The following is a 16,649-nucleotide window of genomic DNA, read 5'->3' as shown; positions in this document are numbered from 1 at the left end:
CTTCTATTCCCAAGTCGCATGAATCGCAAAAGGGCTGTTGGTCAAATTCCCAAAGGAAGGGAGATCATGTTTGCTGATAGGGGCATGACTGATAGCCACATATAGCAGTCAATCTACCTCCCAGGTTTTTGGTAATTAAGATCCAGGATAAATTTGAACATACAAATCACTTAAAACAAATAAGATATAACCTCATTTTGTACCACGGTATTTTGCCAGAACTTATTCTAAAAATCCAAAATCAAGAATCCCTACCCGAACAAGTTTTTCTGAATCCCCTCTCCATTTGCTTACGATGGTAGATGCAGAAATATTAAAGAAGGTTGTTTTGCATTCCGTAGCCACAGCTTTGGCCAGCAAAGTCTTTCCTGTACCTAGAATCACATGTGGGTAAAATATATGAGCGGCCCTCGAACTCCATTCCTCTGCCTGCAGACAGAAGGCAGTCACACAAGCAAAACAGGAGGTGGTTACTCAGCAAGCACTGCCCCAGCCCTGAAGTAAGGACAGATGGGGCAACTCGTCCTCTGCACACACGCTTCATACCAAGGCCAAAACAGAAAGCCCTTTACCTGGAGGTCCGTAGAGCAGCAGTCCTTTCCAGGGGGAAAGGATTCCTGTAAACAGCTGTGGGTACTATGGGAACAAGGAACAAGGATGAGGTTTAGTACCTGTACGTCCGCCTGCGCGCCCTGAGCTCAGGCAAGCTAGGGGAGCTAGGGTGAAACACACGCAACTCTGTGTCAGGCCCTCCTTTTTTTAAGGCTGGCTTTCTCCTTCCCTCTCTCTCTCTCTCTGTATATATATATCTTACTTATCCCAATTTTACTTTCACACTTGATAGGATGCATGGCTTAATTTTTGTCACTTTTTAAAAGAGCAGTTATTTTAAGGAGAAGAAAGGCATATGTAGGTACTTTCCTCTCTGTTTCAACAGTCATTTCTCACATGCATAACATCATTTCCCCGAGTTCGATATATATGCAGAGCATCTGGCAATCTTTTGAATGTTGTGAAGCAGGTATGCTCTTTAAGATACACACTAGAACCAACATACAAAAGTGTATGTGAATAAAGCTCAAAGCTATGGTGAAGCCTGATTTGGAAGTTGCGAACATTCAGTGCAGAATACATTATGAGACACTGACTCCAAACAGGACATGCGTGGACTTTCAGTGAGTCTCTCCCATTAGCTCAAACTCAAGCCATCTGGAGTTGGTAGAGAACCAAGGAGAAGGAAAAATAATAGTAAAATTATAACTAGCTATTAGTTTCTTGCTGATGCTAATGTCAAAATGTTGACATCATGTGGAACTTCCAATACCATGGAGATAACACAACCAGAGGGTCTGATTGGGAAGTTCTATTCTTTCATGCAAGAAGTCTTGTACAATAGAGCCACTCAGAGGAAATAGGGAATAAATACATTTCTACTAATTCTGAACACCAGTATATTTCTTACCCCCATGTCTGAACACAGGAAGGAAGAAAGGGAAGACAGTCCAAATTTACTGATTTTGTCCCATTCGAAAAGAAGCATCCAAAAATCAGGGGCTGCAAGGGCCCAGTGGTAAGAATAAATAGGTTATTCAATAAAGTAAATCTGTAATCCTAACTGCAGGAGGTTACAAAAAATGGCCACAAATTATTTGCAGCTCCTTCCACCAAGAGGCAGAGGGTATTTGTCTATCACTTGAATCTGGATTTAGCCTGGTGAATTTGGCCAGTGGGACATTAGCAAATAGAAGAGACTTGAAAATAGAGACGAGCAAATATACGGAATATAAGAAGAGACACGGGAAGGGCTCACAGATTGGGCCCTGCCCTTTCTTGCTTCTGTCTGGGAACTCTCTGCACCATGTGAACAAGACTTGGGGTCTCCTGCCAGAGGACGAGGGGCAGAGAGAGGCCTCAGCTGCCCTGGTGATCCCAGCTTTCACAGCTTTTCCATCTTTTCCAGCCACCCTGGCTGATGTCCCAGACACGTGAGTGAGCCCAACCAACATCATGTGGAAAAGAGCCAAGCTGGCCCAGCTAAGCCCAGCCCAAAGAGCCCACCCACAGAATTGCAAACCAATAAATGATTGTCATTCTAAGGCACTAAGTGTTGGGGTGATTTGTTACACAGCAAAAGCCATGTGGTACACTGACCTTCTCATCACCACTGTTGTAAACCAAACGTGAAGAGTCTTGTTTTTCTATTTTTCTTCCTATTTAGTGAGCCACTCTGCACAAAAATTTGTCAGGAATAAGCTGAGCACAAGCCTATGGCTCTACTGGCCAGTGCCCTGGAAGGGGCTGTCTAGTTTTTACAACCAGCTGAAAGCAAAGCCCCCGATGATGGGGGTGTTGGGGGCAGGGGGAAGATCTATGCAAACAAAGTCAGATGCTCTCTCTTATGGCAGGTATTTCTACTATAAGAAGTATATTTTTAGGGAGGCAGGCTGATTTGAACCTATAGTAACTGACAAATCATATATATTATAGAGTCTTAGATCTTAAATTACCTCTTAGAGCAGACACCTGCCTTCAACCGATATGTAACATGATTTCAAATTGCCTAGAATGGACTGAGCCTTGGTGCTCCAGTGTTGACAAAATATTGTGACACAGGCAAAAAGTTAATTTGTGGACAGAAAATCACCCTGTCGTTCTCTTCCTGATGGGTATATGACATATAGCTTGTCCAATGGATAATGAACAGAAATATCTCCCAAGAGGCTTCCTTCCCATCCTTACCCTTATAGGATACACAACAGCTTCTTTGACTAACTGCTTGGCTGCATCGAGTCCAATAATGTCATTCCACTTTATGTTTGGATTATGGAGATAAATGTCCTGCAATGCACATTTGATCATTTTGTTAAAACTAATGTTCTCCTCTACAGCTGTAATAAACATTGGAGCAGCAGACTACCTGACTTACAACAGGACATAAAGTGCTTGTGATAAACACTTTTCATGTTAGATACATGTGTATATATACACATTGTAATTTGAGGCTAGTTCACCAAAGGGATGTCATGAAAATATTCAGTGATATTCCCTGAAGAAGACATTGCTGATATAATATGGTACTTTTAGGGTAAAAAAAAAAATCTTCTAATGAGGGACTATACCTGTCTTCGGTCAATAGCAAACCATGCTGATTTACAACCGTAATCAAAGAAGCTACAGAATATGCCTACAAATTACATTAGCTTTTACTCTGAAACATAGTTCCTAGCCGTTGCCTGGCCTCTCTCTTGCTCCTTGATCTCGAAAACACTTTCTTAATTTGCTGCCTAAAAGAGATAATGCTCCTCTGAAACCAATTTCTCTTTTTCCCTAGTGATCGCTCCCTACTTCCATCAGGAGCAATTGCTTCTACAAAACCCAAGGAAGCCAACAACCAAGCGAAAGTCTTCCCCTCGCATAGCAGAGCCCTGTAGCAACCACTGAGGGTAATCAATTAAGGTAGCTTTTACTGATACTAATTTACAGTTTCCAAACTTCAATTTCACTAGATGCTCAGAACAGTCACTCAGGGGCCTTTCTCAGTAGGAGCTGTTTTGGGCAAGCTGAATGTCTAGAGTGTTACAGCCAAAAACAAAACAAAACAAAACAAAACAAAAAACCCACCTCTTTTCCAAAGTCATTCTGAATGACTACAGAACAATCTGCAAACTACTTTTATATTTATTTAATTTTTAAATAAGTAATACATGCACATGGCTCAAAAATATACATATTTTTTAAATGCTGGTGAGATGTTATACCTCCACTTCTGTCCCCCATCCTCCCAGTTCCCTTCACCAGAAGTGACAAATTTTATTAGAGAAACTAATAAACAGGTGATTTTCATGGTGTATAATATGTATGATCCATTCCTGGGTGAGCTGACGAAGGTCTCAGTCTTCCAAAATCTTGGGAGAACCACCCTGTCTTTAAAGGACCACCCACTCATTCTTATTACCACACTTTCTTAGGAAAAGCTTGGCACACAGTGGGGATTCAACTACCTTGGAGTTCAAGGCATCCATAGATAATAGCAGTATTTCTTGCCTTCTTCTAGAGTTGACATTGAATTCCACGTGGTACTGTTTAAGTTCCCAGTAGGAAGTCCCTCCTTATATCAATCAAAAGTTCTCAAGACTCAGCAGGACTGCCTCAGGAGGTGGTGAGCTCCCATCCCTGTCAGGATTCAAGCAGGGTCTGCATGACTGCCTCCCACTGTACTGTGGGAAGGGTTCCAAATGGAATCCTTTCAGGCCACTTCTACTCTACAACTTTATTATCACTAGTCCTGGTATCCTTTTGCAAAAACACTAACAAGACTATTGATGTGGGGGTATAAAAATATTTTTCTCTGCTCTCTTACGCATCCTAATTACCACAGCCTGGCTCCATCCCTCAACCTCTCACTGGCAATAACTTCAGAGCTGGTCTTCCTATCTCCATGTCTTTGAGAGCCTTCCACACCGTCATTAGAACAAACTGTCTAAAAGTACATTTGATTGCCCCATTCTCCTGATGGACGACTTGAGAAAATTCCCAGTCTCCTACAGACCGACTCCTGCCCTGGGTCCTGTTCGCAGCACCCTTACACGCAGGAACCCTGGCCTCTCTCTCCAGCCCAACTCCCACCATTCCTTGCGTCCCAGTTGGCTCCTGAGAAGCACTGCACAAGCGCTACAATTTCACAGGTCTGTACCTTTGCCCAGAATGCCTCCCCCCACCCTCTTCTACTCATTTTTCACGTGGCTATTTCCTGCGTATCTTCTTCCCTAACACTTTCCCCACTTCTTGGCGCAACAATACCCATCCGTTATGCTCTCAAAGTGCACCTTGCCCGTGGGACGAGAAACCCTTATGGGCAAGGACTGTGTTGAGTCGTTCACCTTTGTGTTTCCAGCCACCAGCACATGCCTGACACATCAGAGGCGTGCAGAGGACAAATGCTGGGCTGAAAGGAGACCTGGGGGACCTTAATGACCTCAGAGCAGCTGTAAAGTTCTTGCATCATTTTAAACATCTCTCTGAGCCTGTCTAGCTTTCAGTCTTTCATTAAACACGAGATCACTGGAAATTAGAAAAACCTCCTATAACTCAGGAATCTATTCTATTCCCAAGGAACTTGCCCAAAGTCACACAGCTAGAAAGAGGAGGATCTAGGAATCAAATCCAGGTCAACCTATTCGACAGCCTGTGTCGTTAACCATTAGACTTCACTGTCTTTAGGTCCTGGGGGCCAATCTTGAAAAATCAGTAGTTTGGATGGTAAGATCTTTCCTACTAATCCGTTTCTTCATGAAAATTTCCAATTAGGAAATCAGACTCCCAACATCTCTATTTCTAGGCTTCGACTGTTTAAACAAGACGCAGATGTGCTCTTTCCTTCTCTGAGAGGCTTTCTTTCCTTAAGTCTTGGCTCGGCTCTAAACCCTTTCACCTGTCCCTTCCACTCTAAGTCTTTTTCTCTTTGGGTTTTCTTGGCCTCTATAGTGAGATGGTGGGCTTTTTATATTGTAATTTTACGATTCTATAATTTATTCATCATGCATTATTGTGCCTCTAAACAATATGAGTGCCTTTGCAAGTGGGGGCACTTTATAAATAAATGATTATATTTATTGTTATTAATAAAAGAAGCAGCCCACAGTGCTCCAGGAGCCCCAATCCGCCTCCGTAAATTTGTGAATTGAATATCAGATCTTACCCGGCTCACCACGGCTGCCAATTCTCGCATCTCACTGTTCATGCCAATAAATGCACTCAGAGGTTTCAACAATCGTTCCTGACGATGGGAATAGAAAGCCTAACGTTACAATATTACTTCATCACTTGGGAAGAAAAGCAGGGCACGGATCTCCAGGACACAAATGGTGGCAGGTTGCTATGAACTTTGACTTGATCTCAAGGTTTCCCTGGACCCAAAATTATATTCCCAAAGTTCATCTGGATTTTGGCAGTTTGCAAGATGAATGTCCCATCTTAGCCACTTACTGAAGGGTCTGGGTTACAGTCGAAGCTGTTCAAGCCAAGTTTGCTGGTTGCTCCTTTTATGGCATCTGTGAGGAGCCCTCGGAAGTCAATGATTTGGCCCTGAAAGGAAGTAACAGTTATTGAAACGGCTATTAAAACATGAGGGGAGACTAACCTTAATAGCTCAGTTTCATTAAATTAAGACACATTTATGTGCCTTGGTATGTAGTGCAAACTTAAAGCCTCAAAAAGAAACTGCACTAATAATGAACAAGATGATTTCATCAAGTTGGGGCACTCTAGGAAAAAGAAACAAGTTATAAAGAAATTCTTCGGAATGGAGTTGGTTTGGATAAAATTCCCAAGCATTTGTCAGTCCCTGACACACCATCTGCTTCCTACATGTCTACTTCCCTGTATTGTCTTGTCCTTTTTAAACATTCCACATGCAGGAAGACCTCATTGGCACAAGAATATTGATAGCTCCTATTTATGGACTACACTGTACATTTACCACTCAGGAGACTGCCTGGCACAAAACAGGTGTGCAAGGTACTTGTGAGGATTATTTCCAATCCTTCTAACACTTCTGCTAGTCAGGAGTGGTATCTTAGTTTCACAGATGTGGAGGTAAGGCCAGAGAAGTTAAATGATCTGCCCAGGGCCACACAGCTAACAAGTGACTTAAGACCAGGATTCAAACCCAGATATCCCTCTCCCCTACCCATACTCCTTCTGTCTCCCCTAGAGGCAGAATGAAAAAGCAAGGATGCCTGTAAAAAATAAAAGACAATAACAGTAGCCAACATTTACTGAGTGTTTATTATGTGCTGGGTGTAAGACTAAGGCACTCCATTCATTATGACCTTGGAAGTGGGCACTATGATTATTTCCATTTCACAGATGAGAGAAATGAGGCTTGGAGAGATTAAACAACTTGCCCAAGATTCACAGCCAGGAAGGTCTGACCTGGGGTTTGAACCCAGGCAGGCTGACTCCAAAGCTAGTGCCTTTGGAAACAGCACATCTACAAAATTTGCACGGGGGCCTGGGAATCATGAAGCTAGGGGCTCTGAGATGGCGATGAAAGACCCATTTTGGAGATAGGCCCCTGACCATATGCCCTCATTCAGCTTATGAAATGCTAGGGAGAAAACCGTCCACAGTTTACCCTGAGGACATTTCTGCTGCAAAGAGAATTTATAGCCAGATTCTTTCAAAGGTTAAGTGCTGGGTTAAATAGCCCCTTCCTTGACCTGGTCAGAAACATCCATTCATATTAACATGAGATATTCATGAGAGCAGCATTGCTGGGCACACAAGTGACCAAAAACATGACATAGGTAGTGACGGTGAGCAGGAAAGTATTTCTCCATGGGCAGCAGTGATTCGAATGTGTCACCTCCAGGAATTGCCCATATAATCGAGGCCCTAAAAGGAGCCAGTTCTGGCCCATGAAGCGGCTCCCCTTGATTTCAGGGAGATGCTCCCAGTTCCCCTCCAAACACACACACCCAGAGTTTAGTTTGCCTGAGAAGAGCTGGCCAGAGGTAAGTCAGCAGTCCCGTACGATGAAAAAAAAGAAAGATGACTCAATGACATTCAACCCTGAAAAGTTATCATCAAGAGACACACGTTGGTGTCGATGCTGCTTTTTATTTCCAAGTGACCCATTTTTACCTACCTTTGGCCTACAATTACCCAATATGGGTCTTTTCTGTTTGAGAGACTATTATTTACGAGTCAGGACATGAGGTTCATTAGGAAAGGGGTAAATATCTATTGAGGACAAGATCAGCCTTATATCAACTGAGGTTTCCTGGTTCACATGAAATTACATTCAAGCCTAGAGCCATATCTCCAAGGAGAAAGGAACATGGCTAGTCAACTCCTACTGACAGGGCAGAAAAGAATGAGTGCGAGGCCACAACTCCTTAGGTAATGCAGAGAATTTTGTTGCTGTCATCACAGAATTTTTAAGCTGAAAGGAACCTTAGAAGCCGTCTCTTCCAAACCCAGCAATTTACAAATGGGAAACTGAGCCCCTTGGAGATGGGGCCGTTCATTCAAGTCCATCCACCCAGGAGGGAGATCCAGACCAGCACCTCAGGGTCTCATCCTCAGCCAGTCCCTTCCCAATTCACCCCACAGCCAACCTTTGGTATTACCTTTCCTCTTTGAGAAATATAACACTTAAAAATGTTCATTTTCAAAAAGAAAAGGGAATTCCCCCGTTTAGTGTTCAGTTCATGAGTCCCACTTACTTTTGGTGGGCGGATGTTTTCTTCTCCACTGCCTTTGTTGATTCCAGATATACTTAAGCCAAAGTCAGCACTCTCCTTATGAGTGTGATTGACAAGCTCCTGGAGAAAGAGGAAGACAGTGAGAAGCCAGCTGCGGAAAGCAACTTCGAGATGCTGGCTGCAGCTGCCCGTCCCGTCGTCCCACACCATCCTGCAAACGGGGACTCCCAGGTGTGATTCAACCACTTCTGTGCAGACCCAACAAGATGAATAAACTCTACCTGTGACAGGCGGGAGGGGCTGTCCCAGGAAGCCACGGGCTCTGAGCAGCACAAGCAGTGGAGGAAATGGTTGGGCCTCCACCCATGCCCACTCACTGGCCTGTCTTTTCTCCTCGGACCAGAGGTATTTGTGGGCAGGGGCGGCTGAGTTTGGAGATGCAACATAGTCGACAGTTAGCCAGCCTCCTGTGGGATTCATCCTGCCCCCCTTCACCTCCCCTCCCCCTGAGCCAGTTTGCAATGGCCAGGACCACACAACCTCCTTGCAGGTGAGAGATTCCTTTTGACCAACTGAGTTTTGTGTTGATGCCTTTCTATCATGCATTCTTCCATTCCTCTTCACCATTTCCATTGGTTCTCTTTCCTTTGAAACTGGTATGTTTTGTCCTAAACCAGAAGGTTCTTGGCATGGATTTCACACGCCTGCTGGGCTCTCTCCTCTTGCTACGCATCTCTTTCCCCAGAAAGTCCAGTGTGGAGGTCTGGGGTGGTGACCCACCATGTGCGCCTTGGAGAAACCCAGCAGGCGACTGTGAGGCCCAGCCACACCCGAGACTACATTGGCCTACACTTCGGATCCCAGGGACATGCTTCAGGACAGGTAGAGCTGGCACCTACAGTTTCCTCAAGCGGGAGGATTGTGCTTCGTGAGGACCAGGCCCTCCTGCTCTGACTGGGCCTAGGACTCACCCCTCAAGACCTGTCACCCAGCACTCAGACCAGCGGAAAGCTTGTGGGGAGGAAGGAGTCCTCCTTCCAAGTGAAGAAACGTTAGGAAGCCTGGGGTTCTGCCTGTCCTTTTAACCCAGTGTGCTGGAAGAAAATCTACAATTTAACAAAATCAAATTGTGCTCAATAAACAAATAAATGTGACTTTTTTCTTGGGGCTGTTTCTCAGCCACCTGCAATTTTACCAACGTCAAGTAAAGCCGGCCCGACCTGTTTAGGATGCTCCCTGTGGAGGGGCTTGGTGCCCTCTGGCTTCCCCACTGTGCTTTTGGACCGTGGCCTCTGCTGGCTGATCTTGGGAAGATTTTGACAACCGTCGCTCATCACTCTAGAGAAGGGAACAAAGACCATGGTGGAAGTCCTCTTAACTGAATTTGAGGCAGCTAAACACCTTGCATAGTGCATTTAAAGAGAGTTCTGGAAAGATCTGCAGATGCAAGTCTGTCTGCACCGTCCTCCCACTCTGCCCAGCCCGGCCCTGTCCCTCTTCAGTCTATCCGGACTCCTCCAAGACTGGGCTAGAGGCTCCACTTCCTCCTGGAGGTCCCCGACACCCTCTTTTCATTTCCCCTTCACATCACCTGGCTTCTACAGATAGCTTTCTATCCCTAAGAACACACTGCTCTACAAGCATTCCTCCGATGTTTCTTCCCACCTTCCTTAAAGAATAGCACTCAGACCAGGGGAAGGGTGCGGGGCAGGAAGGAGTCCTCCTGCTCAAACTAAGAAACGTTAGGAAGTATTGGGCATCTGTCCATCGTTTCAATCCATCGTGCTGGGTGCACCCTGCCTACTGCCTTTCAAGCCGCGCATTGCCAGCATCAAAAGTGGCTTGTGGACGGGAGGCAAAGTTCCCTCATCTCTGCTGTCACAGATCATTCATATTAGCAGAACAAATTTTCACCAAACATTGTTCACTTGAGGCAAAATGAACTGATGGGGCTGGAAGTCCCAGTGGTAGCTAACTCTGGTGGAGACGGGGAACCTTGCCTGGAAGGGGGCCCGCCCGGGGGTGGGACTTGTGGTGGTTCAAAGAGTATGCATGCATTTGACTGTGTTTATGTCATACATCAATTCAAAGGTAAAATAAACCTGTCACTACATCCACATAGTAGACATGGAATACTTTCAGGTAGGCGATGATATCCAGAGAGAGGCAGGGTGTGCTCGCGGGGCAGAACAGGAGCTCCCCCGTGGGAAGTCGTTTGGTTCTCGTCCCTCACGTGAGGAGCATTTACAGGACGTTCGCTAGAAGTATTTCTCCCCATGTCCTAAGTGGTCTCACAGAGCTGCTATTTCAACCCCATTTTTTTTGTAGGAAAGAAAAAGTTGCTGGTGTCTAATATAAACGCATAGGTATTTGGCCAGCAAGACCACCCACGCCAATACCACCACCAGTGTCCGCTCGTGGTGATCCCAGTGTTGGGCCCACTGGGGTGAGTGTCCTAAGACGTGGACAACTGGCAGTTTCTCAGGGCATTTGTCTTTCATCTGTAACCTAGGAACAAGAATGTCTGTCCCTTAGGCATTTTGCTGGCACAAAAATCAAGTATCTATGAAATGAGTGCCAAGCATTGTACAAGTACAAACCCTGTGAATAGCATTGATTTAAATGAAGTAAGGAGACATACACACACACACACACACACACACACACACACACACACACATACATGATATATATATAAAATGTGCCTAAACATCCTTGTGAGGCTGGTGAGGAACTGAGAGTCTTTTTCCCACTTTGATTTCCCACTGGAGGTAACTGATTCACAGATTTGCTTTGACTTGACCAAAGACAAGTGCACTAATGTACAAGCAATGCAATTCATTTCCAATCAGCTCTAAGGACTGTAAAATTCTTCCGAATATGAAACCAAATTCACCCTGCTTTAACTTTAGTCACCAGTCCTTGGTGTGCCCTATGAAATTCTGCAAAGAAGGCCCAATCCCTCTTTAGAAAGTGAAGACTGCCACCGGGTTGCTCTAGGCGCCCACCCCCACCCCAAGTCTTCTGTTCTTCAAGCTAAACACCTCCAGTTGCTCCAAGCACTCCTAAGGCTCCCAGAGTCATCCTCATCCTGGTCATCTTCCCTTTGTCCACTGTCATCTGACTGGAATAGAGTCACTTCCTACTTTTTGGACGCTGTGTTTCTCTTGATGAGGCCCGAGACCACATTAGCAATCACATCATACTGTTGACTCACACTGCATCTTCTGTCACTCAGATTTCTAGGTCTCAGATTGTGTAATAATGGAGCTATTTGTTGTGAATCTTTGATTCGACCTTAAACATTATTTCATTACACTTCATCTTGCTATTTTGGACCCCGTCTCCTAATTTGTCAAGATCTTTTGGCATCCTAATTCTGTCATTCGTCACACAAGGTAAGCCTTCCTCCTTTGGGTCATCTGCAAATCTGTAAAGTCGGAGCTTGCTCTCTGGTGTGAGATGCAGGAATTAGGAAAAAGCACGTTCATTTGTTAATAACCAGTCTCATGACACAACCTCTCATTTCAGTAACTATTTTAAGCAGAAAATGATACACAAACACCACTTTTCTAGTTATCCTTCCTGACGCCAACCATTTGCCATCCAAACTCGATGGCTGCCATGTACAAACAGCTACCCAGAGGGGGGCTGAAGAAGCCCCCAGCTGTCCGATGCCACCATGCTCCAGCCCTAAAGGGAGGCGAAGGGCTCCAGGGACATTCACCCACAGAACGTTCTGCCAGGTAAGGAATGCTGAGGAAGTTCCAGACATGAATGCGTGGCTGAAAAGCAATCAGAATCCAAATGCGCTCCAAAGCTGCCTCTTAAAATGCTGCTCACTGTTTCTGTTCCCAAGTAGTTATCATTTATTACCAGAGTCTGACTAGCTTTATGGAAACTCTAAATAAAAGAAGAACACTTTGGTCAAAACAGTAAACCTGTTCCTAAAGAATTGCACAAAGCAAAGGTAGCCTCAGGCTGAATATCACCGTGAGTATCGTCATGAAGCAGGCTCGGGCTCCACGGCTCTTCTACAAGCGATGTAAACACCTTCGCTCATAAAAGGTGAGGTGTCTCAGTCCCTTCCTTCTTAGGCTGCAGACAAGGGATTGGAGTCACAGAGCAGACAGCCTAGTGGGATTTGTGGAATTCACAACACTTCTTGATGGCCTAATGAGTTGCTTATTATGATCACAATCTAAGTTTTCTCCTTTCAATTGCATTCTAAAGATTTTAAAAAATTTTGTTCACTGCCTGAGTGATTGTGTGGCCCCTACCGGAAGCCCACTTCCACCTTCCCCTGAGGTCTGGGCTTTATTGTAATAGCAAAAATTCACAGGCCTTGATGCCCCAAAGCTGTGCCGTCCGGGGCATTTCTGAACAGGCTCCGACGACAGGGGTGTGGTCTGGAGTGAAGAGAGGAATGGGACGGACACTGAGGCAAGACTGGGGGCCTGTGTCAACCCAGTATGGTCAAGAGACAGAGGGGCTCTAATCAGATACCCCAAGTGCCAGATGAGACTTGGATTTGAGAAGCTGGAGAAAGAAATATAAGGTGAGCATGAGAAAAGGAGAGGAAAAGATAGACCTGATTCCCTTCAGACAGTCAGGACATGTGATCTGGAGTGCACAAAGCAATGACAGGTACGATGTGAAAAGGGAAAATTATAGCTCTTGGGTGCTTACTATGTGGCAGGAACTCACTATATGTCAAACTCCTGCTCCAAGCTTGTAAGTGGCAGAGCTGGGAGCTGAACATGGGTCTTTTAATCTCTGAGGTCCATACTTTTCATACCACCCAGCCTAGAAAGACGGAGCATCAGTGGATGCAATTCTTTGTGGTAAAACCAGAGAACCAACAGTCGTTGGTCCGTGTCCTGAACATCTGTGACAAGAGGGGAACCCATGGCTGGGCCCACCAAGGTCACAGGACCACAGTCTGGTATTGCTGGTAGGCAGATATGGAGCTGCACGAGAGAATCTTCTGGAAACAGATCCCACAAACTCCTAGAGTTGAGTTGGTCAAGATGAATTACCATTTACTTTACCTTCTGGTCTTCCCTCCACTTCTTTGTGGTAAATTATTTTCTGCTGTGACAAAACAAATATTGGGAGGAAAAGGAAAGATTTAATTTTTAAGAGAAAGTGATTTTTCAGGTATGTTTGTCCTTTTACATTGTTCTTAAAATTTGTGCTACATCCAGAAACTCTAACCTATTCTCATCCAGAGAGGAGTGGAATTAACTACCGGCGAAGAGAAAGAAGCCCATGCTTCCCAAGCATTTCCACCCAAGGACCCCAAAGACCTCAGATATTAAACATGTTGGAGACCACAGACTCAGTGCACCTCCAATGGGCTAGCTTTACAGTTACCATTTTATTAAGTTTTCATGAACTTGACACCATTTTGCTGTGGTCCCTGGGACACCAGGATGATTGCATGAGCCTGGCAGGGAACACTTACCAGTCTATTCTGCCTGTTTACCTTAAAAAAAAAAAAAGACATTGTGTCCAATACCCCAGGAGAGTGTGGTTCCAAGCTAGAACTAGCATTCTAGATATCAGATCATGTCAATAACAGTCCTGGTGGCCCAGTGGTTAGGAGTCAGTGCATTTTCTGCCAAAACCCAGATCCAACAACCAGCCAAGGATGTGGAGCTTTGAACCCTGCATTGGAAAGGGAGCTCAGATAAAACACCACCCTCTCGGAACACCTCCAGCTCTGAGATTCAGTGCTGGCCATTTTTAATTGATATTCCTCTTAGTTTCCTGGTCCCCACATGAAACGTTAAAGTCTGTGGCTTAACAAGTGCCTTGTAAACAGGAATGATCTCCCTTGGTTTATAACTACTTCCCCCACTTACAGACTTCTAAGTCAATGTCACTACAAAACACAGGGCCTTAACTTTAGATCTTTCCTCCAGCCAGCCTCCTTGACTGTTAACCTATACTGGGTCTTTGCATTATATTGATCATTATCTGGATTGATGGCTTTCAAAAGCATTTCATTATCTATACATGAGCTATTAGCCTCACCAATACTCATTTTCATGTTATTTTCAAGATAGATAATAGGTCTTCCCAACAAGAAAAGAAGTCTTCTGTCATTTATTGTCTTCCAACAGCTCTTTTCATCTCTAAAGAAATGAAAGTAATGTTGATCTTCTAAAAAGTACTGTGACACACTGGGGTTTTGCTTTCACTGCCCTAAATCATACAGCCCTCAAACAAATGCCAACGTGACAAAAGGGACGTCAATGTCCAGATGTCCCAGATGTCATGTTTAAGTTGTCTGCACTGGATCTAAGAGAGGCTACACAATCCTTCTGGTCTATTCCTTCAGTGTAGGGTGGGGGACATCATCTATCTGGAAATAAAATGAGGAAGAAACACGAAACTTAAAGATACCTGTGTCTGATGCCTTTTTGACAATTTTGGGGTATTTCTGAAATTTTACAAAATAATAGCTCTCGTATTCCATCAAAATAGTTTCAAGATCAACGTTGTCACAAACTTCAAAGCGTCGTAACCCCAGTTTAGTTTCTTGCTCCAAAGCATTGGCTGCATCAATATATCTGGCCATTTCACAGAAGAAAGAAAAAATTAACTCTAGGTAAAAACAATAAAGGCAAACAGGCATCATAAGTCCAAGGAGACTCAATACAAATAGAAAGCTTATAATTAAAGAGTACATCAAATGAAAACTAGAATACATGAGGTTTGCCTATAGAGAAAGAAGCCCCACATAGGTTAAGTAAATCCAAATACTGTCTTTCAAAACATTTTGGAAGTACTTAAAAGTCAAATAAGTAAATAAACTAAGAAAATGTCTTGTAATTTACTTTTACTCATTTTTAGCCAAAGATGATTATTTGCCCAACTTGATTACTTCTTTATTTACCAGTATTCATTTTAGGTAACATTTGACAATTGATAAAACCCCAGTTCAACCCCAACAGGCAAGACTTGCCATCATTGAGGCAACTCAAAAGAATATGTCATGTGCTCTAAAGGGAATTCCAAAAATATGTTGATCAATATCACCGAGGAAAATTAGTATAAGAAGATGTCATCTACTTGGATGTATTGTATTTCTGATAATTTCTTCATCAGTCACAGATTATACTACCAGGTGCCTCTGCATGCATGTAGTGTCATCACCATGGGTTTCTCACTCATTTTTAACGTGGTCAGTTGTAAGGCCATCTGACTTAAGTGGTCTTAGCACTGAAGGCAAGCTCCTTGTCTCACAATCCTCTGAAAGTGAAAAAACTCTCTGGTTTTAATCTGAGTCCCTAACTTCTTTTAAAACCAAAAATTCTCTGCTGAAAAATGTGCAATATGCACAAATTAGCATACAATTCCAGGAGCTCATCCAAGGACCTCAGATTAAGAATTCTCATTGCAGTTAGAGTTCTTTCTCTTTGATTTCAAATCTGGGAAGGTAGAGGAGAAAACTTTTTTTTTATTATGCTTCCTTCCCTGTCCCAGATTCAGATCAGTTAGAAGATTGGACTTCCTTGAAAGAGGTTGCCGTGGCTATTTCCAATGACCTTGCTAATTTTAAAGAATTTGCAAACATCAACTGACTGTAGTCTGTCAGCTTCTATACTTATTAATGGCTCACCATGCTTCTACCCGATGTCTTAATCACCATTTTACAGAGAGAAAAACTAAATACATTTTTTATTAATACTTTTTGTTTAGTATGATGTAATACATGTTCATTTAAGAAAACACTAGAAAATACAGATGAGTCAAAAGAACATTCCACTACTCAGAGATAATGACTGTTTACATTTTCTCTTTCCAAACATTTTGTAAATGACTAAAAACACATATACTTACATATATGCACTTGTTTAAAAAAAAAAAAAAGGAAGATGGGAGTCTACACTATAGATTGCTTGTATATATAAAGATTGCTTTTATTGTCAGCAATATAAAGATGCTGACATCACATTACATTCTGAACTCTTCCCAGGATCATAGGGGTTTTTTTTGTTTTTTGGGGGGGGAGTTTTTTTTCTTTTTTTTTTTTTAACATCTTTATTGGAGTATAACTGCTTTACAATGGTGTGTTAGTTTCTGCTTTATAACAAAGTTAATCAGTTATACATATACATATATCCCCATATCTCTTCCCTCTTGCGTCTCCCTCCCGATCATAGGGTTTTGACTTAAACAAAAATTATAAGAATACATGATGGGGGGCGGAGTCAAGATGGCGTATTAGGAGGATTCGGAATTCGCGTCTCCTCACAACTAGGGCACCTACCAGGCACCTGAGGGGGACCATAGACACCTAAGGGGACGGGAGGAACCCCCAGCAACCAGGTAGGACGTGGGGCGTGGGGGGAGTGCAGGGGAAGGGGAAGTGGAGGCGGGACGGGAATGGTGCCCGAGGGGCGGCTGGGGAGGGGAAGGGATCCCACGCCC

The 16,649-nt window shown here is 43.8% G+C and overlaps 1 protein-coding gene across 6 annotated transcripts in view; it reads right to left on the bottom strand.

Moving 5' to 3' along the window:
* The window catches only part of KATNAL2 (katanin catalytic subunit A1 like 2), an 88,177-nt gene that overhangs the window by 24,966 nt on the left and 46,562 nt on the right, over window positions 1–16,649 (bottom strand). For 3 of the 6 annotated variants that reach the window (XR_014017331.1, XM_081252550.1, XM_081252554.1), the window contains exons 3-11: window positions 14,619–14,785; window positions 13,259–13,301; window positions 9,428–9,545; window positions 8,229–8,327; window positions 5,986–6,084; window positions 5,699–5,776; window positions 2,740–2,838; window positions 573–636; window positions 256–374 (exon numbers count right to left, since the gene is read on the bottom strand). Coding sequence is in view for 5 of the 6 variants with exons in the window: in XM_081252550.1 (XP_081108676.1) it covers window positions 256–374; window positions 573–636; window positions 2,740–2,838; window positions 5,699–5,776; window positions 5,986–6,084; window positions 8,229–8,327; window positions 9,428–9,545; window positions 13,259–13,301; window positions 14,619–14,785 (886 nt within the window). In the remaining variant the exon portion in view is untranslated. The remainder of the gene's footprint in view (window positions 1–255; window positions 375–572; window positions 637–2,739; window positions 2,839–5,698; window positions 5,777–5,985; window positions 6,085–8,228; window positions 8,328–9,427; window positions 9,546–13,258; window positions 13,302–14,618; window positions 14,786–16,649) is intronic. The other 3 variants (XM_081252551.1, XM_081252552.1, XM_081252553.1) reach the window with 3 other exon arrangements.

This window comes from Mesoplodon bidens (genome assembly GCF_964165515.1).
Source record: "Mesoplodon bidens genome assembly, chromosome: 13".
In the NCBI taxonomy this organism is placed as follows: Eukaryota; Metazoa; Chordata; class Mammalia; order Artiodactyla; family Ziphiidae; genus Mesoplodon; species Mesoplodon bidens.
The sequence above is the reverse complement of the archived record's forward strand: the minus strand, read 5'-3'. Positions and strand labels throughout refer to the sequence as shown.